The sequence below is a fragment of the Fukomys damarensis genome, unplaced genomic scaffold, assembly GCF_012274545.1.
Source record: "Fukomys damarensis isolate Sample0158 unplaced genomic scaffold, DMR_v1.0_HiC HiC_scaffold_15, whole genome shotgun sequence".
Taxonomy (NCBI): domain Eukaryota; kingdom Metazoa; phylum Chordata; class Mammalia; order Rodentia; family Bathyergidae; genus Fukomys; species Fukomys damarensis.
Genome location: NW_022900927.1, coordinates 65,296,433 through 65,319,145, shown reverse-complemented (window position 1 = coordinate 65,319,145; position 22,713 = coordinate 65,296,433). Strand labels below are relative to the sequence as shown.

General features: G+C 46.9%; 1 protein-coding gene across 3 annotated transcripts; it reads left to right on the top strand.

The window, feature by feature from the left end:
* The first annotated feature begins 7 nt into the window (after positions 1 to 7).
* On the top strand, positions 8 to 18,712 carry Prdm4 (PR/SET domain 4). 3 transcript variants are annotated; one of them, XM_010637606.3, is made up of 11 exons: positions 8 to 83; positions 1,861 to 1,994; positions 3,960 to 4,145; positions 6,382 to 7,176; positions 9,299 to 9,448; positions 10,553 to 10,671; positions 11,505 to 11,590; positions 12,572 to 12,699; positions 13,335 to 13,649; positions 14,567 to 14,735; positions 16,690 to 18,712. In XM_010637606.3, the coding sequence occupies exons 2-11, from the start codon at positions 1,862 to 1,864 to the stop codon at positions 17,000 to 17,002; spliced, it is 2,394 nt and encodes a 797-aa protein (XP_010635908.1). In that variant the 5' UTR covers positions 8 to 83; position 1,861; the 3' UTR covers positions 17,003 to 18,712. The 3 variants fall into 3 exon arrangements, with proteins under 3 accessions (XP_010635908.1, XP_019065053.1, XP_010635909.1); XM_019209508.2 differs by lacking the exon at positions 8 to 83 and having other exon boundaries at positions 1,266 to 1,994; XM_010637607.3 differs by lacking the exons at positions 8 to 83; positions 1,861 to 1,994 and adding an exon at positions 3,755 to 3,850.
* The last annotated feature ends 4,001 nt before the right edge of the window (positions 18,713 to 22,713 follow it).

The following is a 22,713-nucleotide window of genomic DNA, read 5'->3' as shown; positions in this document are numbered from 1 at the left end:
TCGCTAGCTGACGGGAGACCCGGGAAGCGGGAGCCGCAGGGTGCCGTCCTCCTGGTCCGCTGAGCACGTGACTAGGTTTCCAGGTGGGCGCGCGCGACCTGTTGGCTGGGCGCCCCCTTTCTCCTGCGGAATAGCTTTGTTTGGAAAGTGTATTTTCCTATCTTGGAGCTTCACCTCGGGTAGTGCTGGGTGTTCTAATCAAAGGTGGTGGGGCGGGAGATGAAGCTCTTCCTTTTGCAAGCTTCGTGCTGATGCTTGAGATGCTTTAAAGCCCCGCGGCAGTGCAGGACCGAGTCAGGCAGAAGCAGAGTTGTAGTTGGCTGTTTTCCAGGACCCTTTCTAAGCCTGTATGTTTAGGAAGAGTAAACACAAATTAATTAACATGCTTGACACTGTCCCTTGCATTTCGTAGAGTTGCTACATTCCTTATGTGTCATTCCAAGGAAAAAGTGAGATCAGCAGCTTGCAAAGGGTTCCATAGGTTGGTTAGAAACACAGACGCACAAATACACACACGGTAAAATGTAAGCAATGATTTTACCACAAACGGAAGAGAGCGCCTAGTGCCTTGACTTTGGCCCTTCTTCCCAGGTTGCTGCTCAGAACCTTGTATAAGAAAAATGAGGGGCCAGGGATTTGGCTCAGTGGTGCCGCCGCCTGCCTTGCCAAGTTCCATCCCCGGTACCAAAAGAAAAAAGAAAAGTGAAGAGAACAGAGTTGCGGTTAGGGTGAGGAGGCCTGAGGAGGACCCTCTTGTTTCCTCCCTCTTTGCCTTCTCTGTGGGACCCTCTCACCTTTGTCTGTGGCTGCTGAGGTCATCAGGTTGCAGTGACTCACAACAAAGCTGAGATCTGCTGAGTCTCGCTAAACTCTGGTTGAGACTGGTTGGAGAAGGCTCAGGAGTCAACCAAAAAACATTTTGATTTTTTCTTTTGGATGGGAAGTAGATCGATATTCAAGACTTTTCAAATGGGAGTTGAAGCTACAAACTTTTGGTTCACCTTTTAAAAACTATTGTAACCAATTTACTGTGCATCCTTGCAGCTCCAGGAAGTGTTAGTTTTGGCTATGGTTGCAGCTGTAACAGGTTATCAGAGAAATCTGTTTTAAACAACTCATGCCCAAAAACGTTCAAAATTAAGGTAGTTGTAGTTTTTTAGGGTTCCAAGAAGTTTTGCATTCTTTTGTAGAGTAATACATACTGTTACTAGTCACTGCTGTTTGCCATACAGGGTGTACCTTATCTGCTGTTTGGTTCTAGCTGTCTTTCTGGTAAGGATGATGAGTTTGTATTACTCCATCCAAATAAAAAAAATTCAGACTGTCTCTTCTACACAAGGTACTCTACTGGGTTGACCTTGTAAGTTAGTTGATACCTGAGACCTTAATTTTATGAGATACCTGGCCAAGGTATCTCATAACCTGTGGATATATTAGCTCCTCGATTGAGACAAGATCATAAGTTAGAGCCCAGACTGGACCACTTACACTGCCTAAAAAATACTGCTTTGAAGTCATAAAACCAATTAGACAGTAACTGTTGGGAGAGAAACGCTTGGGTGGTGGACAGATCAGTCCTTGCTGATGTGCTCTATGGATTGTGGGTTTGCTTTGGATGGTTTAGAGTACAGCAGGCCTGATCTCAATCTATTTCTGCAACATGACAGTAACATGAGTAAACCTCTCTGATTCCTAGATTCCTTATCTGTAGAAAGAGTATGACACTGCTATCCCAGAGAGCATCCACATGAAGAGCAGGCCAGGCCCCACTTCCTGTCCCCATGGCTTCAGACTCCAGTGTCTTCACATGGAGTCAAGGGGTGATTTTTGGCAAAACCCATTGTGTGTGCTCTTTTCTAGGATGAATGAAATGAATCTGAGCCCAGTGGGGATGGAGCAGCTGACCACCTCCTCTGTGAGCAACACCTTGCCAGTCTCAGGAGGTCACCTGGGCTTGGCTGCCTCTCCCACGCACAGTGCCATCCCTGCCCCCGGTGAGTGGTCAGGGAGAGCACTGTCTCCCTGGCTCTTGCATTGTGATTCTGAGAGGAGCGAGGGGAGCTGGAGGAGAAACCAGGCAGGCCTGGCAGTGCCATGTGTGCTGGCACAGGAGAAAACATGTTTGTAGCGTTCCCCAGTCCTAGTGCGTAGGAGTACCTGTTTCTCTGATCATCTCTGCTGTTGGGAGCCTTTTGTTCAGAGCTGTATTGGCTGCGTTGTATTTGGGGTCACACCTGGGCACCATGGCCCTGGGTGAGTAGAAGAGAGCAGTCACGTTTGCTCTTTCATTCCCAGAAAGCATGGGGAATTGGGCTTTGTTTCTGCTAGATTTGAGATTGAAAAATCTCCCAGGCCTGGAACTCTGGGAAGGAAGCAGGACCAGAGATGGAACTCAGAAGAGTCCACCAGAAGCCCATCCTGCCCCTTGTCTGTGTTTTTTTGTTTTGTTTTTGTTTTTTTTTGGTACCAGGGATTGAACTCGGGTCCTTGCGCTTGCAAGGGCAGGCCACCAACCCGCTGAGCTAAATCCCTTGCCCAAAATTCAGGTGGTGGGCCATATTTGTCCTGTGGGACCATCATTTGCCAACCTTTTATTTATTTATTTATTTTTTTGGTACCAGGGATCGAACTTGGGTCCTACTTGCAAGGCAGGTGGCAGAACTACTGAGCTAAATCCCTGGCCCTCTTTGTGCTTTTAAAACCTTCTTTTCTGTCTGATTTTTTTTCTTTTTTGATTGAAATGGCAAAGAAATGATTGAGGTACTGATTCTTGAGAATCTATGTCATTGTCACATAGTAGAGTTATCAAAATAGGAGTTATTAGGCCGGGGATTTAGCCCTGTGGTGCCTCCGCCTGCCTCGCAAGCATAAGGACCCGAGTTAGATCCCTGGTACCAAAAAAAAAAAGAGTTCTGTTTGGGAGTACTTTAAATAAATGTATGAGTTGTTTCACTGGTGCTCTATAGAGAATCACCTGCTTTATTAGCAAAATGCAGCAATTGAATGTTTCATTGAAACTAAGATCTTGTTACCTTCCTTTTGTAAAATGTCCACCAAACAAATACAAAAAAGTTGAGTTGCTAACCTGTCTCCTAGGCAGGCATTCCTGTTAGTGGACTCTTGCTAAGGAGGAAAAGCCTATTAAGTATGTTGTCTGTGGCAAAAATACATAAGCTAGCACTGCCCAAGCTGGTCCATGTTCACTGAGACACTTGCAGGAAGAGTCATTTCACCACCCTGTGGGTAGGTGTGCTCCATGATGACACAGACTCAGGGTGAAGTTCTTCATGGACCATGTTGCACAGCATATATACAATAGACTGTACGGAAATGTGTATGTGCAGTTTTACACCTAAGTTTAAATTGGACTATTTTCCAAGTAGACTAAATTAGACTATTTTCCAAAATCTATGAGGTTTTTACAAAGCAAAATATCCTTACCATGTAGAATGGAAAATATCAGAAAGTAAAACAAACAAACAAACAAAAATCCGTACTACCATAAACCACCCACGTGAACAATTCATATTTCTTTCTACTTATGTTTTGTGTATAGTTTTTCTTACATATTATTTTTTGTTTGTTTTGGTACCAGGGATCAAACTCAGGACCTTGCGCTTGAGAAGCAGGCTTGGTGCCACTGAGCTAAATCCCTGGCCCTCTTACATATTATTTAAACTAGGTTTTTGGTTGTAAATTAAATGCTGTGGTGCTTAAAAACAATCGGGACAACTGGAGGATCAGCTTGGCATCTTAAACTTGAGCACTTGGTGTTGGCAGCAGGGCTCTGTCGGCCCTGTTCCTGGATGCTGGCACACCATTGCCTCTCTAGGGATGACGGGCTGCTGAGGTGAGATTGTTACCTGTGTGAGAAAATACTTCTAAGAAGTTTAGCTTGTGGCTACAGAGAAAATTGCTGAGTACTTTTTCTTTTAATTAAAAAACTTTTTTTTTTGTAGGTCTGCCAGTGGCAATTCCAAACCTGGGTCCATCCCTGAGCTCCCTGCCTTCTGCTTTGTCTTTGATGCTTCCAATGGGAATTGGCGATCGTGGGGTGATGTGCGGGTTACCTGAGAGAAACTACACCCTCCCTCCACCGCCTTACCCTCACCTGGAGAGCAGCTACTTCAGAACCATTCTTCCTGGTGAGGTTCAGAGTTGTTTTTAGAAGCAGAATAGAGTCAACTTTAAGCCTCAGTTCTCAACTTGTGTATCACTTGTTTTGTCTTGTCGTGATCACACATTAATCTCTAGGTGGGAAAATTATGTCTGTTTATGAACAATCCTCTTGAATACATGGAATTCCCCCGTAGTATAGGAGATTTGTTTGCTACCTGCACAGTTTTTGTTTCTCCTCCAGCATTTCCTTGTCCAGGGTGGGTTGGTTGATTGGTTGGTTTCTTTTTTTTTCCCCACCTTTGGGCTTTTTGAGACAAAGTTTTGCTGGCCTGGAACTCATTTTGTAGCCCAGGCTGGCCTCAAACTCACAGTGATCCCTCCTGCCTCAGCCTCTAGCCCGGGATTTATAATTGGGCAGTGAACTCTTATCAGCCACACGTCCTGCTGCAGTGTCATCGTTTTTTGAAGTTTATTGAATTTTTGTTTTGTTACAAAAATATTATATGCTCATTTCTGAAAACACAGCAAATAAGGAGAGACAAGAACCACTCTTAAGTCCCTTCATCCATCTTTTTGATGTGCTTTCTTCCTGTCTTTTATTTTGGTGTGTAGATTTTTCCTGTTTTTCACAATTAAGACTATATTTTCTATATAATTGTTTAGTTTTTCACTTAATATTTTCTCCTGTTGCTGCCTCATTTTCATAATTGTCCTTTTTAATGGGTCATTACATTCTGTTGAATGGATAGTGCTGGGTTTATTGTCACCAGTCTTTACTGTTGTTGGACAGTATAGTTTTTGCAGGCTTTTGTTAGCATTATAATTGATATAAATGTTTCTGTGTGTGCTGCTTACAAAAATACATTTAGGGAAGATTGTCACACAAAAGAATTTCATGTGCAAGAAGAACATTTTTATGGGGTTAAATGTGTTTTAATTCCCAAAGATCTTTTAGTAATTTATACTTGCTCTACCTGTATATCAAGTAACATTTCACCACATCCTTGTAGCACAAAGCTAAACTTAAAAAATTTTTTGTGAGATAGTTTTCCTCTGAAGCCCTGGGCTGGACTCCTGTTTAGTTATTTGTTACTGAGCAAAGTTTAGCATGCTAGGACTCAGGAATTGCAATCATGTAAATATTAAAGGCAGCATTTAAATAAAAGTACCTAAATTTTTAGGATTTCATTTTCTCAGGAAAAATTCAAATGGGATATATTTGTGTAGCTATTCATTAAAATAAAAAAGTAGGTTATTTTAACATATTTTTAAGGAAAATAGCTTTAGCACTTGAAGTTTTTAAATTTTTGTTTCTTTTCTTTCTTTTTGGTATTGGGGATCAAAGTCTTAATTCTTTTTAAAATGGTGGCAAAGCTTCACATTCGTTAAAGGTAAAGGGGGGAATGTGGGAACAGCGTGACATCACTGACAAGACTTTGTCCCAGGTTTAGGTGCTCACAGAGCCCCATCCCCAGGATCTTTGGGAATGTTTTAAAAATAAATTTAAAAACAAGCCAGCAACTCCTGAACTCCAAAAAAACCCACAATGACCCTGATTTTGTGCCACAAACTGTGGACATGCTGGCTCAGCATCCTCAGGACCAAGCTGTTGCTTAATTTTAATTTACTGTTTTTTTACTAACTAATCCAGATGAAAAGTTGTGGGGCTTTAGGATGGCCTGGGCCCAAGATTCTTAAAGGCAATTTGCTAGCAGCTCCAGGCTTGATGTGGGAAGGGTTACGCCATCTTCTCCTCATTCCATGGGGTGTGTCTGCCTTGGTGAATCCCACCCTGGGAGGGCCAGGGCTGGGTCAGTGCACATGCTGCCACCCTCCTGCTCCTCCAGCTCTGTCTGTGTCTGAATTGTGGATTGTGCTGAAGAACCTGCAGCCATAGTTATTTGACTGAGGGCTTGCAATGCAAAGCTAGGCCAGTGTCACACATTACTTTCAATAAAAGGGATCATTTATACTAGTAAAAAACGGTAAAGGGGGAAAAAGCAGAAGGGTAGAGCAAAAATGGACTCTGAGTTTGGGCCAAGTAAAAAAGGAGGCAAAATAAAAATACACCTTAGAGCAGGGGTGGGAAACCTGTCAGAATGCCGCTGTTGACTGTTTGTATCATTGAGAGCTCTAAAAGGTCCCCGTCGCCGCCCCACAGTATCGGGTATGCTAGTGTGAGGAGGCACAGTAGCCCACTTAAAGTTTTATATTTAACGTTATACTAAAAGGCCTCTGGTGTCTCATATTTGCTTTTCTCAGGCATTTTATCCTACCTAGCGGACAGGCCACCTCCTCAGTACATCCACCCCAACTCTGTCAACGTGGATGGCAATGCAGCGTTGTCCATCGCCAACAATCCTTCAGCTCTAGATCCCTATCAGTCCAGTGGAAATGTTGGGTTGGAACCAGGCATTGTTTCAATAGACTCTCGTTCTGTGAACACACATGGTGCCCAAACTCTGCATCCCAGTGATGGCCACGAGGTGGCCTTGGACACTACAATCACCATGGAGAACGTGTCCAGGGTCACCAGCCCAATCTCCACTGATGGAATGGCAGAGGAGCTCGCGATGGACAGTGTTGCAGGCGAGCACTCCCAAATCCCAAATGGCTCCCGAAGTCACGAACCACTCTCTGTGGATTCTGTGAACAGCAACCTTGCCGCGGACACCGTGGGACATGGCGGTGTGATCCCCATTCATGGCAGTGGCCTGGAGCTCCCTGTGGTCATGGAGACAGACCACATTGCTAGTCGGGTGAGCGGGATGTCTGACAGTGCCCTCAGTGACTCAATCCACACCGTGGCCATGAGCACCAACTCTGTCAGTGTGGCACTCTCTACCTCACACAGCCTCGCCTCCCTAGAGTCGGTTTCTCTCCATGAGGTGGGCCTCAGCCTTGAGCCTGTGGCTGTCTCCTCCATCACCCAGGAGGTTGCCATGGGGACAGGTCACGTGGATGTGTCTTCAGACAGTCTTTCTTTTGTACCGCCTTCGTTGCAAATGGAGGACTCCAATTCAAACAAGGAAAATATGGCAACCTTGTTTACAATTTGTAAGTGTGCTTAGCTTTTCTCTTTGGGAAATACTGATTGGAAAAGGCCATTATCCCTAATATGTTTAGTCACAAGATCTGGCGTGGGTTAAGAGGGCATGGCAGGTTGACTTTGGAATGTTTCTTTGCATTTGTATTGTTCTTTTATTAATGTGATACCTTGTCCTCAAGGAAGCCAAACAGTGTACACAGATTTCATTGGTTCCTACAGTATCCAACTGAAGAAAAAAAGTCTTTTTAAATTTTATATTTATTTAGTTAGCCCAAATATATTCAAGATATCTCCCAAGGCTTCCTAAGTAGAGATCTACAGGAGTGAACTTTAGTAATGCTAATCTATGTCACATGTCTTGTGTGCTTTCGGCATAAAACCAAAAGAAAAAACAGATCCACTTTTACTTTTACAGCTCCATGGAAAAATGGATGAATATAAATGTAGGGTTTGTTTCTGGTTTTTGCTCAGAATGCATGTAAGTTACCTAGGTTGAGTATATAAAAGGTCTTTTTATTGGGCAGCAACAAAGCAATATAAAAATGGTTGATTTGGTGGCTGCTTGGGTCACTCATACTCGCTGTCTACCAGCTGCTGGCGGATGCCACGGTGGAGCACTGCAGAGATAGCCTGTGTCTCTGAGGAGGAAGCACAGGCAGGTACACAAGCCCTCAGCCACAGAATGCAAGGCAGGGAGGGGGATGAGCTCATGGTGCCATAGGGCCCAGAAGGGAAGCAGCTAGGCAGACCATGGAGGAGTCAGGGAAGGCTCAGCATGGCCCTGAAAGACGGAAGACATAGGCATCTGAGAGTCAGGGAGACAGAGCCCAGTGGTACAGCTGGTTCTGACTCTGCTGTCCTGCAGTGTTACCCATATATCTGTTCTGCACAGCTATTACATTTCAGCAGCACACCTTCCTCTTGTCGTTCAGAGTGCTCCCTTTTGCACTTTAGGGTACCATTCAAGGGATGATCACGATATATGGTGAATGTTTAAGTTAAATTCATTAGGGTAAAAGACGCGATGCCGTAAGTCGTCCTCACAGTACCCTTCCTGCTGTGAACACACTCGTCCCATCGTTCTTGCCACCTCCTGAAGCAGGTGTGGAAGTCCTCTTTGGAGAGTGTCTTTATGAGGTGTGATCAGGATTCGGTGACTGCTGTTACTGAGTGCCATCCAGCAGAAAGGCGGCTCATAAAAATAGGATGATGTGTCCTCAACCTCTTTATTCACCAGATCTGGCACTGTGTGACTGCAGGCTCTTCTCCAAAGACAAAATGACCATGAAAGGTTTTAGATTGATTGAGTACATCGAGCAAGCCACATACAACTAAAGACATCAGGAAAAAGGGCTTCCAAAGCTACTTCAGAAAGTGGCAAGAACGATGGACTAAGTGAGTTTGAAGCAAGGGGAAGGGTTCATGGCAATAATAAAACGTCTTTAAAAGAGTAATTCACTGTATTTTTCAGTCACATTGAATATCGAAAAGTATTGCTTATTTACTTAATTTAATACTTAGTATACTAGATTGTTGAAATAATCTTTTTAAAAATTTTGTGATTTGTGTGTGTGTGTGGGTGGGTGGTGGGGATCAGAACCAGAGTCTTGAATGAGAGAGAGAGAAAAAAAGAACCCGAGTCTTATTCATGCAAGCAAATGCTCTACCACTGAGCTATATCCACAGCCCATCATATTATTTTTTTGTTTTTTTGAGACAGGGTCTCACTATGTAGTTGAAACTCATCTGGAACTCATTATGTAGCCCAGGCTGGTCTCGAACTCACAGCAGTCCTCCTACCTCAGCCTCCCAAGTGCTGGGATTACAGGCGTTGGCCACCACACCTGGCTTCATCATATTATTTTTTGACCCATCTTCCTTGAATGCACTGAATAGAAAGCTTATGCTGTTGAATCAAAAGAAGATCAGATCTTACTGCTTACTGAAGTCTAAAGAGATGTGTAGGACTGGATATGTGTTTAGTGTTAGAAAATAGTTCTTTGATCAGAACTTTTCTAGTAGAACCCTACTTCTTACATTTCAATAACTAGCATTTAAATAAAAATCCAGGTGGTAATTTAGTCTGTGTGAACAACGCCCATTTGTGTCCCTTAAATCTGCTGTCTTCAGGGTGCACTCTGTGTGACCGAGCCTACCCCTCTGATTGCCCCGATCACGGACCAGTGACTTTTGTTCCTGATTCTCCGATAGAGAGTAGAGCACGGCTTTCTCTCCCGAAGCAGCTTGTTCTCCGCCAGTCAATCGTGGGAGCAGATGTTGGTAAGAATCTTAAACCAGAAAACCCTGTACAGGGGCTGGGGATTTAGCTCAGTGGTTCTGCCACCTGCCTCGCAAGCACAAGGTCCTGAGTTTGATCCCTGGTATCAAAAAAGAGATATAAACAAACCCCATACCAAGTCTCTCCTTCCTTTGTAGGGTAGAGCTGTAAAACTGGAGACATATAAATTGATTATTTTATTTGGTACTGGGTTTTGAATGCAGATCCTTGTGCTTATGAGGCAGGGAGCAGAACCACTGAGCTAAATCCCCAGCCCTATAATTGATTATTTAGTTAATCCAGAAGTCAATTATGGCTTAAGCTTTATGCTTTCAGGGAATATGTCTTGTCTGGTGGTTATAGTAATAAATCAAGTTGAAAACTTTACTGGGAAACCTCCACCTTCTTAGAATCAGAATTGAAAGAATCGTGATCTGAGCCATTGAAGACTTGGCTTTTATTCTCAGCTGTCATCACTAGCAGTTGTCTTAACAACACGTTCTTTGAAACTTAGTTTCTTTTACTAAAACATGGAAAATTGTCCACTGTTACTTATTGCATCAGCGCTGTTCAGATTGTCTAGTTCTCCTTAGGAAAATGGAATAAGGATTGTCGGCACCCAGAGCACTTTTTATCTCTGTTTAAATTTAGCATGGCTCCTGGGTTGCTCATGTCATTTCTTTGAAAGTATAAAACTTTAAGGTTCATTATTCTTTCAACTGCAGCTTTGGGCATGAGTCTTGAAAGTGTGAAAACATCTTAGATAATACAGAGCAGAACTTTAAACGTGAAAGGTTTTCGGAGTTTGACGTGTAACAGTTGCTTTATACTTTTATAACGGAGTAATGTTTTCAGTTCCTCATGTAGCAGTGTGCTTAGAGGGACATGGTCACGTTCCTCAGCACACAGCGAGGCTCAGTAATTTGGATGCTACTGCTTGCTCTGCCTTTCTGCCAAGCCCCGTTTAATTTTTTCAGTGCATGTCATACATTATAGCCAGGCCCCCAGGCCTTGGCCACCTCACAGTGCTGACAGCCGCTGTGCTTAGGCCCTTGGTGTCTGTGAGCTGTTTCAGCCATGGGTATGTTGTATCCCCTCGCTGGCAGGTGTGTGGACCGGAGAGACCATCCCTGTGCGCACTTGCTTTGGGCCTCTGATCGGTCAGCAAAGTCACTCCATGGAGGTGGCTGAGTGGACAGACAAGGCCGTTAGCCACATCTGGAAGGTCAGTGGTGATGAAACTTCTCTGATTTTGGCTGCTTTTATTATGATGTTAGAGTTTGACAGAAAGTCAAATTGCCAGAACTGATACAGTGGTACTCCCCAGTCATTTTGTTTAATGTCACAGCCCTTCCACTCTTCTGGGAAGCTAGGTTATACACCAGCTATTAACAAGGAGGAGAAATTACTCTAGTCTCTGCTTTGAGAGAGAATCTGATGGCTTTAATTATTTTATGCATTTTAATTGTTGCTGTTGAGGCTATAGACTTTGTTTTTATGTTACAAATCTTATTTTTAATTAAAACCTTCCTAAATATTTTGCTCAGGAAGCAGTTCTAGAATTAGAAACTAAAACTATTTTTCTAGTTTTCTGGTGTAAATGCAGAGTTTTGGTATAAGCTACAATTTCTGTAACATGCTTCTGTAGAACCTCAGTCAGGGACTTGGGAATGCAGTGGGGAGACAGTTGGATGGCGATTGGAAAGGTAAGGTGCCATGTCACGGGCTCTTTAGTTATGGCATCCCAGGTGGGACACAGCAGGTGTGGGGGGGACCGAAGCAGCCGGGTAGACAGGTAGATGGGGTTTCGTCTTCCCTAGTGGGAAAGTGACGAGTCCAGGGCAAAGTCCTCTGTGCACAGATGGACTGGAGGCCTCTGATGGTCTCTCGTGTGCCTCAGGAGCAGGAGGAATGGGGAAAGGAGAAGCAGCAGAGTAGGCAGCTGTGCGTCCTCCCACCATCAGGAACACAGTGCCTGCTGCAGACGAGCGGGTCAGGACTGTGGGCCGGAACACGGGGGGCTTTCACTCACCGGAGATGGGGGTGCTCTCCTTGTAGATCTACCACAGCGGCGTCCTGGAGTTCTGCATTGTCACGACTGACGAGAATGAGTGCAACTGGATGATGTTCGTGCGCAAAGCCAGGTGAGGGTGGCCTTGGATGCACCATTCAGGAGTTTCCCGGGAAGCTCTGCGTGAGACTGGGAGGAGCTGCAGAGCGCGGGACACACTTAAAGACTGAGGCTTTCAGCATCTTCCCTCGGGCAGAGGCTGGGAGGTGTGAATCGGTGCCTGTGTAACTGTCCTCCTCGGCACAAATGGTTGTTCAGCTCACCAGTGTCATGAGGAGAGGTCTGGCGAGTCACCCTGCCTCTAGAGTGGGTGCTGTCTCTTTCTGTTGGCTTTGGTCAGCTCCTAGGCTGTAACTATAGTTAATTCTTGTTAGCTAGTGATCTCTATCTTTGTCAGAATATTTTTTTAAAATGTCATTTTGTTTATTCTTTTTGCTCCTAGTAATAGGCTCTAGTGTTTGCTGATTATTAAAGCTGATCAACTAATGTACTGAAACAATAATTGTGCTTCTCAGCCAGGCATGGTATCACGTGCCTATCATCCCAGCATTCTGGGAGGCTGAGGCAAGAGGGTTGCACATTTAAGCTCTGCCTAGTCATCTTAGTGAATTAGCTGACCCTGTCATAAAATTTAAGAGTATAGGTCAGTGTGAGGCTGAGTTCAGTTCTCAGTTCTGAAAAAATCTGTTTCTCTACAAGTCCCTCTGAAGTAGGTAGGATAGAGAATTTAACAAATGACCTAGATGGTTCTGCCTAAGCTTTGACGTAGGATTCTGCTGTGGAGAATATGTTTTTAAGTATGCATTTCTAGGTGAGTGTGCTGAAGGGGCTGGGCATGTAGCCCAGGGGTGAAGCACTGGCCCAGCGTGCACTCTGGGTTTGATCCCTGGCACCAAGGGAAAAAAGTTGTATGCTTAGCTGGGCAGTGACATGCATCTGTAGTCTCCCATTCAGGGGTTTTACGCAGGAGGGTGGGAGGGAGGCCTCAGCAGCGTAAGACCCTGTCTCTTCCAAAAAAGTTCGTCTGCTTAATCTTTTCAATGTGCTGACTTAGGAATCGGGAAGAGCAGAATTTGGTGGCTTATCCGCATGATGGCAAAATCTATTTCTGCACCTCACAAGACATCCCCCCTGAAAATGAGCTGCTTTTCTATTACAGCCGGGACTATGCTCAGCAGATGGGTGAGTTTGTAAGACTTGTCATGAATCTACCATAGTAATAACATTGAGGACCAAAAATAAAGCTTTGGTGATGATTTATGTGGCAGCTCAAGTAAGTGGCGTACTCTTGTGTATGTGACAGCAAGGTGTTACTTCTGTGTTTGAGATGTCAGAGTCTGTGACGTTCTTCACAGCTGGCTGTCACTGACCAAGCGATGTGCACATAAAGCGAGCTTTTGTGGTGTGACTGATTTGTCAGAAGCTTTAAGCTTCGGAGGCTGCTTTTGGATCCGGCAGTACTGAGATCGATGTCCACGAAGGCCAGCAAAGTCCCGTACTTTGATGTAACGTATATAAGCTTTCTTTTTTCACTGTATCTGGACAAGTGATGTTCAAGAGTCTGAGCTACAGAATCTGGTGTTTTCCCCAGGAATGAGACCTTACTAATCCACTCTTTGCCATGCATTTTATATGTGTCTGTTAATTTATTTTAAATGGTGAAAATAAGAGTCTGGCACAGGACATTTTAATTTTATAGAAAGCGGGCAAGTTGGAAATGTTGGTAGAAGGGAAGATTGCCAGCAACAGTGATTATTGTCAAGGTGAAGTTTTGCGATTTAAGTATCTGGAGACATGGAGTGGTTTATTTCTTAAAGGTGTTCCTGAGCACCCAGATGTGCACCTCTGCAACTGTGGGAAGGAGTGCAGCTCCTACACAGAGTTCAAGGCCCATCTGACCAGCCACATCCACAACCACCTCCCCAGCCAGAGCCATGGCAGCAACCACGGGCCCAGCCACAGCAAGGAGAGGAAGTGGAAGTGCTCCATGTGCCCGCAGGCTTTCATCTCTCCCTCCAAGCTGCATGTCCACTTCATGGGTCACATGGGGATGAAGCCCCACAAGTGTGACTTCTGTAGCAAGGCTTTCAGTGATCCCAGCAACCTGCGGACCCACCTCAAGATACACACAGGTAGGCTGGGTTAGATGTCAGAAGGGAATGGGGGTGCTACACATGAGCCCAAGGCCTTACCTGTGTCAGACAAGTGCTTTTGGGGTTTCCGGAACAATTGGAAGTTGCAGTCCAAAAGGGTTTGCAGAGAGAAAATGTTGCAGGTGGAGTTGAGATAGTGTCAGAGAGTGCGTGCACCGAGGCCCTGGGTGGGTGTGGCTTCCGCTTTCTGCACCGCTCCTCTGGGTACCTCTACCAGGGGCTGAAGCACAATTAATGGTCAGAACACTTTCGCATGTTTGCCCTCGGTGAAGGGGAGGCTGAGGAAGCAGCCTGGGCTCCCGGAGCTCGCCTTGTTACCAGCAAGGGCCAGCTTCTCCGGAATGCTGCTCAGTGCACGCCCCCCACATTTGACTTTGTTCCCATTTCCTGAACTCCATGCAAAGCAACCCTTTTCCACTTACTTTATTCACACATACTGCAAAATAACTAAAGCTTTAGCTTCTCTGGTTGGGTCATTTGTTCTCCAACTCTGCAAAAGGCGTTTCTTTCTCATTCTTTGTGTTAAGACTGAGTGGCTGCCAGAGTATTGAGCCTGTAGCCTTCCTGAAAAGCTCTGCCGGCCCTGACTGAGGGACCTGAGTGTGCCTTCTCGGAGGGATTTACTTGACTCCTGGGTCATGAGGCCATCTTCCAGACAGCACAAAGTACAGCCTGTAAAAATCTTTGCGCGGCAACAAGGTTGGGTTCATGAGTCTATAGATCAAGCGCTAAGATGACAGGATTTCCTCCCCCAGGTGTTATATCCTGTGTCGGCTAGGTTAATGTTAGCCTCTGCACATCCGCTGGTGGTCCCGGGAGGAGGAGTAGAACCGGTATGGCTCTGGTCGTGAGGCCGAGCGGTTTGTGTGCAGCGTGCCGTCTGGGTTCATTTTCAGGCCAGAAGAACTACCGGTGTGCTCTGTGTGACAAGTCTTTCACCCAGAAGGCTCACCTGGAGTCGCACATGGTCATCCACACCGGGGAGAAGAACCTCAAGTGTGACTACTGCCACAAGCTATTCATGCGGAGGCAGGACCTCAGGCAGCACGTGCTCATCCACACGCAGTGAGTCGCCCTGCTCACCGCTTCCTTTCTTTCTCTCTTCTGCTCTCCGTATTCATCTTTGCTCATGCTCTCAAGTGTATTGTCGTGTTGACAGTTTCAAGATTACTTCTCTGATCCCAAGAGTGGCGCTGTGAGGTAGAGTTCCAGAGAGGAAGGGGCCCGGCCTTGTCCTAAAGAGCTCAGAGTCTGGGGGCAGCGGCTGAGAGGGAGAGCACTTGCTATGCACACAGCCAGGCTGGGGAGCTTTCCGCAGTCTGGGCTGTCTCGGACATGAGCTGGATGGTGGGGAGGCGTGAGCTTGGTGTCTGAGCAGAAATGTGGCAGAGGGAGCGGAGGCTGTGGCTCTTGGGGCAGCATCACGAGTACGAGGAGCAGGGCCAGCACTCCAGGCAGCGGTGCCGTGTCCCTGTGGTAATGCATGCACCAGTGCCTGTCCTGCGTGCAGTGCAGAGAGGCAGTGTCCCCACTCTGAGTGAATGTTGGAGAGGGGGAAGACCCCCGCAGCGGAGATGGAGGCTCGTTGGGGACTCTGATCACACAGGGCTGGGAAAGGCCTTGATCAGCACTAGTGCCTTTGTCTGCAGTCTGCATCATTTTCCAGCACTCACAGTTAGCTCTCCTTTTTTTTTCCCTTTTTCTTTCTCTCTCTCTCCCTTCCTGCCCCCCGCATTCATTATCTTTATTTTTTTTCTGAGATGAGTGTCTGGCTGTGCTGCACAGGCTGGCTATGAACTTGAGATGGTTCTGCCTCAGCCTCCTAAGTAATGAGATTTCTGTTGTGCATCACTGTGCCCAGCGTAAAGGACCTTTCAAAACAAAGTCTTCCTTAGTTTCATTATTTGTGTGAAATTTTAGAAAATCTGACAGCAATTATCAGATGTATAGAATTGTGAGGTACTGCAGCTGACAGAGATCTTTGGGATCATCTAGTCACACTGAGAGACCCACTCAGTAAAAAGGGACACAGCACAAGTCACCAGGAGCAAGCCAGGCCAAGGATGCTTCCTGGAAGCCAGTGCCTGCACACCTGAGAAAACATGCTTCTGTGTGAGCCCCCAGGGTTTTGGGGAAAGGCAGGCGGGAGGCAGGAGACAAAAGAGTCAGGGGTCCGGTGTCTACTTCCTGTAAGGACACTGATCCCTGCCTGGAGGCCCCTCGCTCCTAGCTGCAGCTGAACCGAGCTCTTCCCCAAGGTTGCCTGTGACGTGAAGTCCCCTAGGGACACCTTTATAGCTGGTCAGGGTGGGGCCTGGCCTGTCTGTTTCTGGAAGTCCCCAGTGAGGGTGGCACTGCAGCCTCTCAGGCTGGTCAGGGTGCTGTAGTCAAGCTGCCGTCAGCTTCTGGCTGGGCTTGTGTGTCTGCACACGGAAGTTCACTACTCCTTGACATTGGGAGCCTTTTACAGGATTTATGGTCTTTGCTGTGTCCCCAGCAAACCCCCTGTGGTCCTCACAGCACTCAGCTTTAAACCTGGACCTAGGGTAGCACTCACTTTCTGTCCAGCTCCAACCATTGGGAATTAGTGGGTGGGACTGTGTGCGGCCCGACCTCGTGACAAGTGGTCCTCCGGCAGCCAGGCTGCTCTGGTGTGTGCTAGAGAGTTGCGGGCACTGCGGGCAGGGGGCGGGAATTCCCTTTAGCTCAAGCAAGCCCAGCAGCACAGGGTAACAGTGGCCCGCAGTGGAAGGAGACAAAGCACTGAACAGCAGCGACTCTGAACCATGCACGCTTAGCACACGTGCGGGGTGGTTGCACTGCCACGGAGCTCCACAGGGTCAGTCAGCGTGGGCCCTCCTGTTGTTTTGCATGTGTATTTCTTACCAAAAACAAACCAGAACAAAAGCCTACTTCTGAAGGGGTGGGGCCTGCCTGATAGGCAAGCTAGGAGGAGGAAGCTGCGCTCAGCTGTGGTCGGCAACCCCAGATCCAGCGCTACCCTTAATGTTTCTCGTAGAGAACGCCAGATCAAGTGTCCCAAGTGTGACAAGCTGTTCTTGAGGACAAATCACCTAAAGAAGCATCTGAATTCTCATGAAGGAAAACGCGATTATGTGTGTGAGAAATGCACGAAGGCCTACCTGACCAAATACCACCTCACCCGCCACCTGAAAACCTGCAAGGGCCCGGCCTCCAGCTCCTGCGCCCCAGACGAGGACGAGGACGAGGACTCTGATGAGGAGGACCTGGCAGAGCCTGTGGGGCCGGAAGGCTGCAGGCTGAGCAGTGCTCTGTACTCAGCAGATGAACCCCTCTCAGTGCACAAATGAAGACACAAAGGGAAGGGAGAGGCACACAGCCAGTTGCCCGTGACAGTGCTTTCATATGAAGTGGTTTCTGGTACCTTCCAGCCAGCAGATACAGATGGAGTGGAGACTGCTTAGGAGGGTCTCCAGATGAGACATCCGTCCGACGGGGAGGTGAGGTGAGCGAGCGTCCTGTTTCTGGGGATTGTGGGGAAGGGTCGGCCTTTTTGAGGTTGGTTCTTTATTTCCAGGATAATCTGGGAGATGCATTCATGCCTCTGTCAGAGTGGCCTTCTGCCCAAACCAGATTTATTTCCGATTCTTCTTCTTCCACCTCCTCGCTGTGACTCATTGCTATCCCACAGTTGCTCCACACTGAGCCATGAACGTGCATGGCACTGTCTCCCGCTGAGAGGCCAAAACCATCTCCTGCAGCACCCTGTCCCAGCCTGGGCGGTTCAGGTTTTCAGCAGTGCCCCGGGGCTGATACAGAAAGGAGCAGCCAGTCAGTCAGTGGGCACTGACAGGAGCAGAGGGCTGGGAGGCTGGCTCCTGCCGAGGACTGGTGTGTGGGTGCTGCGGTGAGGCCTGGTCATCACACCGTCTGGCTGGCTGGGCATGGCTCTGACTCCAGTAAGCCCAGCCCCCAAGAGCCCAGACGGCTCCGAGCTTCCTCCTGGCAGGAAGGAATGGTCTTTGCTTGCTTCTTCCCCTGTGAAAAGGATAAGCCACTGGTAATGGGTTCGCAGTTCAAAGCACCAGTGACGCCATAGGGTGGGCTCTGGGTCGGGCCTGGCAGTGCGGAGGGGCCTCTAGGTAAGCTTGGTGGGCATCTGAGGGTTTGGAAGGTAGAGGAGGCTGTGTGGCCACTGCCTCTGCAGGAAGCAGATGGCCTGTAATGTGCCCTTCTGCTTGAGGGCTGCACCTCCAGAGTGGGCCAGAGGACTTTGGTGGAAGGTTTTGCTGCTAATGTATTTATGGAATGAATGTATTCATTCAGATCTGTATTCCTCTAGGAAGGATGAAAATAAACTTTTTTTTAAAAAGTACAGGACTTTGTTGTAATTCTATATTCAGTCCCACAGTCTGGCAAACCAAGCACTGACAAGTACCGTCTTTCCAGAAACGTACTCGAAGGAGACCCTGAGCAGCCAGCTCGGGAGGCGGTCCCATCTCCAGTGGGCCACGAGCACTGGATATCTCCACCGCTGGAAAGGGTGGCCCAGATCAGTGATGGTTCTCGCCTTAGTTTTCTCATTTATACACACTTGGGGGTCATCAGGCCCTGGGGTCTGCCTAGCTGCCTGGGGACAGCCTGCCTTTCAGAAACCGTGGAATTGCTGGCCCAGCCTAACGTGACACAGTGAGCATGGAAAACTAAGGGGACTGCCTGTGCCGGTGCAGCATCTGCCTACATTGCCGTTACACCGAGGAAGTGAGAGGCTCACGCTGACTGAAGCTCTCCATGGAGCCCCAGCAAGCTGCGCAGGACACAGATGCAGATATGTACGTGGGATCAGTTCAGGCCATGGCAGCACACGGCCACACGTACTGCAAGCGGTGTGTCGTTAGGTTTGGAAGCATCCAGTGTTTTCACACAAACCTAGATGGCACAGGTCAGTCCCTTGATGTGGCCTATTGATGCCATCAAGGGACATAATGAAGACTTGGTGTATGTGGCTATAACTGGTGCAGTAGGGCATGCTGTCTTGCAGCAAACTTCGCAGTGGGAAGAGTACACTTTTTTTGAGACAGGTCTTGCTGTGTAGTTCAGGCTGGTCTTGAGTTTACTATGTAACCCATGTTGGCTTTGAACTTGGGTGATCCTCTTGCCTCAGCCTCCCAAGTACTGGGGCTGCAGGCATGTGCCATCACGCCCTGCCTGGAAAGAGTACACTCTAATAAGTAGCCACTGAACGCAAAACCAGCAAGCCATTTGCCATCCTCGTCAGGTGCGGTGTGCTGTGCAACATTGTATGAGCTGCACTGTGGGTGTCACTCCTGACATGAGCAGTGAGTTGTACTCCGATGCTACATCGACGCCATCACCAGCACAGGAATTTTGGCTCCCTTGGCAACTTATGGGACATTGGCTGTGGTTGCCGGAATGTCATCGTGCTGCACGTGACCGTAAATGCAGAGTGTTACCAAAATCTACAAGCAGGAGTGAGTCACTCTGGAGGAGTAGAGTGAGTGAAAGCCTGGCTCTGGTAGAGTAAGAGAAGGCTGGGCTTGCAGAAGAGGATGGGGAGTGAGCGTCTGGAAAACCAACACACGTCTGTGATGCAGGACAGGTGCTCTTCAATGATGATTTTGTTGCCAGTTGCAGTGAGGTGCATTTGTGTCAGGTATTGGTCTGGTGCTTTAGGGCTCAATCTGCACAACAGACCTGTGACGATCCCTGATCTACAGAAGCCACTGAAGTGTGGACAGGTTAAGGAAGTGGCCAAGCCCAGATTTAACTGGTCTGTGCCTGCTCACTAAGTGGCCCCTTTGGAACGGGACTTCCCTGGGGTGCACATCTAGGACCTGTGGTTTGGATTTTGATTGTCCCCCAAGGATCATTTGTTTGTGACTTGGGTCCCCGCTTCACGGCTCGGGGAGGAGTGGGCACTGAGGGGAACCTGGGACCGGCCGGCCCTTCTCTGCTCCTCTGCTGTGCTTGCCCCTCCGTGGTGTCTGCCTCACCACAAGCCAGGACAGCAGGAAGCAGGACCGAGAATGAGCTTTCCTCCTAGTGACACCTTAGGTGCTGTGACAGAAGTGGAGGCTGCCTAACACTGGCTACCCTTTAAACACTGCCGCACAGAACCCAAACTGTGGGTCTGGGGAGGCCTCATTTCGCAAGTCACGTGCAGTCTTCAGCCTTGGTTTGCTGTCCTCACGGACCCTTCCCACCCACTGATGCCTTTTTATCCTGCTGCAGGGGCTCAGGCTGGATGTGGGCTTTGCAGTGGGACAAAGTGGGGAGAGGAAATGGCTGCTTTGGGAAAAGAAAATCTACATCCTGAATCACTCATCCCTGGGCAGTAAGTACTGTAGAACTTCCGCTAATGCTGCGACTCACTGGGAACACATTTGCCCTCAGATGTGTTCTCTAGTGGTTGTGTATTGTAGTTTATCATTTGTTTAGTTTGTACAGAACATGAAAAGTAGGGTTTATCCCAGTTTTCTACATACTGAAATTAAAATTCAGGTATATTAGCTTTGTGCATTTCCTGGTCAGTGTCCATGTTTCTCCAGAGATCTCCCTGCTTCGTCCTCAGGAAGTGCAGAATGCTCAGGCTCTGCTGCTAGTCCCATACCTCATTTCCGGCTGCGTCATGCTGCTGCCTTCACCAGCAGCGTAACTGCACTGCAGCTGTGAAGTACATTTCTCACATGCTGGGACACCTTTGTGAGTTGTTAATGTGTAATTGGTTAGGGACAACTGGCTTTCTGCCCTGAAAGCAAATTATTCCAAAGTGGGGGAAATGGCATACTGTTCCCTTGGGGTCTCTCCTGAGTGCCTGCCTAGATATGCGGTCGGAAAAGATTGCATAGATTGCTTTGGGTAGCATTGGTATTTTAACAGCAATTCATTCTTCCAATCCATGAACATGAGTGGATTTCCTACTTTGTGTCTTCAGTTTCTTTCATTTTGTAATTTTATTGGTTATTTCCTTAGTTTATTCCTAGGTATTTTTGCATGTGTAAGTGGGGTCGCATTTATGATTTTTCTTAACATATTCATGAGTGTGCAGAAAGGTATTAACTTTTCTGTTTATTTTGCATCCTACTAGTAGTGGAATTCATTTTAAGTCTCTGGTGGAGTCCATGTTTTTCTGTGTATACAGAATTGTATCAGCTGCAAATGGTTACTCTGACTTCTTTCCTATTTTTCTTTTCTAACTGCTTTGGTTACCATTCTAGTACTTTATTAAGAGGGGACATCCTTGTCTTGATCCTGATCTCAAAAGAAATGCTATTTTTCCCCTCAGGATGCTGTTGGTTGTAGGCCTATCACAACAGCCTTTATTGTGGTGAAGTGTGACTCTCCTACACCTAGTATTTCCAGGGCTTTTATCATGAGGGGAGGTTGAATTAATTTATCTCATGCTTTTACTGTTATCTATTGAGATTATCACGTGATTTTTATGCTTTATTCTACTGTTACTTTTATTGATTTGCATGTTACATCATCTTTGCATCTCTGGAATGAAACCAACTTGATCATGGTTGTGGTTTTTTTTTGTTGTTCTAAGACAGGGTCTCACTATGTAATTGAGACTGACCTGGAACTATATAGCCCAGGCTGGTCTCAAACTCACAGGTGATCTTCCTGCCTCAGCCTCCCAAAGGCTGGTATTACAGGCATGCACCACCATGCCCATCAGTGTGTTTTTTTTGATAGGCTGTTGAATTCAATTTCTAGTGTTCTGGTGGGATTTTTGTGTGTAAGTTTATCAAGGATATTGGTCTGTAGTTTGTTTTGTTTTCACATTTTGAGAACAGGGTAATGAAGCACTGGTATTCTTCAGGTCTGGCATGATTTCACGGTGAGCCATATGGTCCTGGACTTTTCCTTGTCAGTAGATTTTATTACTAACTCATTATTATTTGTTACTGCTGTCATTACCCCCCCCTTTTTTTGGTACTGGGGTCCTTGCGCTTGTGAGGCAGGCGGTGGAACCTGCGATTAAATCTCAAGCCTATTGCTGTTACTATTTTTTAAATCATCTAGAACACTGGTTCCCAACCTTTTTGGTACCAGGGACCAGTTTTATGGAACACAACTTTTCCATAAATACGGAGGTCAGGGAGTGGTGGTGATGGTTTGGGGATGATTCCAGGGCATTACATTTATTGTGCATTTTACTTCTATTATTACTATATTGGATTCTCACAGGGAGCATGCAGCCTAGATTCCTCACCTGTGTAGTAACTATGAGAATCAGCCCTGCTGATCTGATGGGTGAAGTGGGTGCCAGGGAGCAGCTGTAAATACAGATGAAATTTTGCTGTCCCACTCGCCTCCCACTGTTCAGCTGCCTTTTAACAGGCCAGAGGCAGATACTGGTCAATGGCCTCAGCTCTAGGGACCTCTGATCTAGATCATACTGTTATCTGATTAAAAGCCAAACCAAGGCAAAGAAACAGTATATATTCCATCCTTCAATCTGCTATCCATGGTGAATCCAAGTTGCAACCCCTTTTATACCACTTGTCTGACCTGGAACAGCACCCTAATAGGGTAGGGCTGGGTCCTTACTGCCTGTTAACATTCACAGGAGTCGGGACTGGCCCGCTGGTGGAGTGCGGACTTCCTCCTGTAAGCATTCAGTGTTTGAAAATGAACATGCCTCTTCTTGCTGACTGTGCTAGGAAGAAAAGGTGTAGTGCTTCTAAGTTATTTATCAAACTGTAAGAGCAGCCCCTGGGAACATTTTTAAATCACAAGCATTAATTTTAAGAACCATCATATCAGGAAAGAGGCGTCTGTAAGGCACCTGCCTCTGCTCTTGGTCTCCTGTGCCATCTTTGCCAGATCTCCATCTTTCCAGGCTTCTTCAGATCACAGACGTTTCCCTTCTTAAAACTAAAGCCTGTGTGGTGTGTGCACCTGGATCCCCGCTCCTCAGGTGGCTCAGGCAGGTCAGGCTGAGCGAGCCCAGGAGTTTGAAGCCAGCCTGGGAACGTAGCAAGACCCTATTGTTTCAAATAAAAGAAAAGAATTTTCTATAGGTTACTACCTA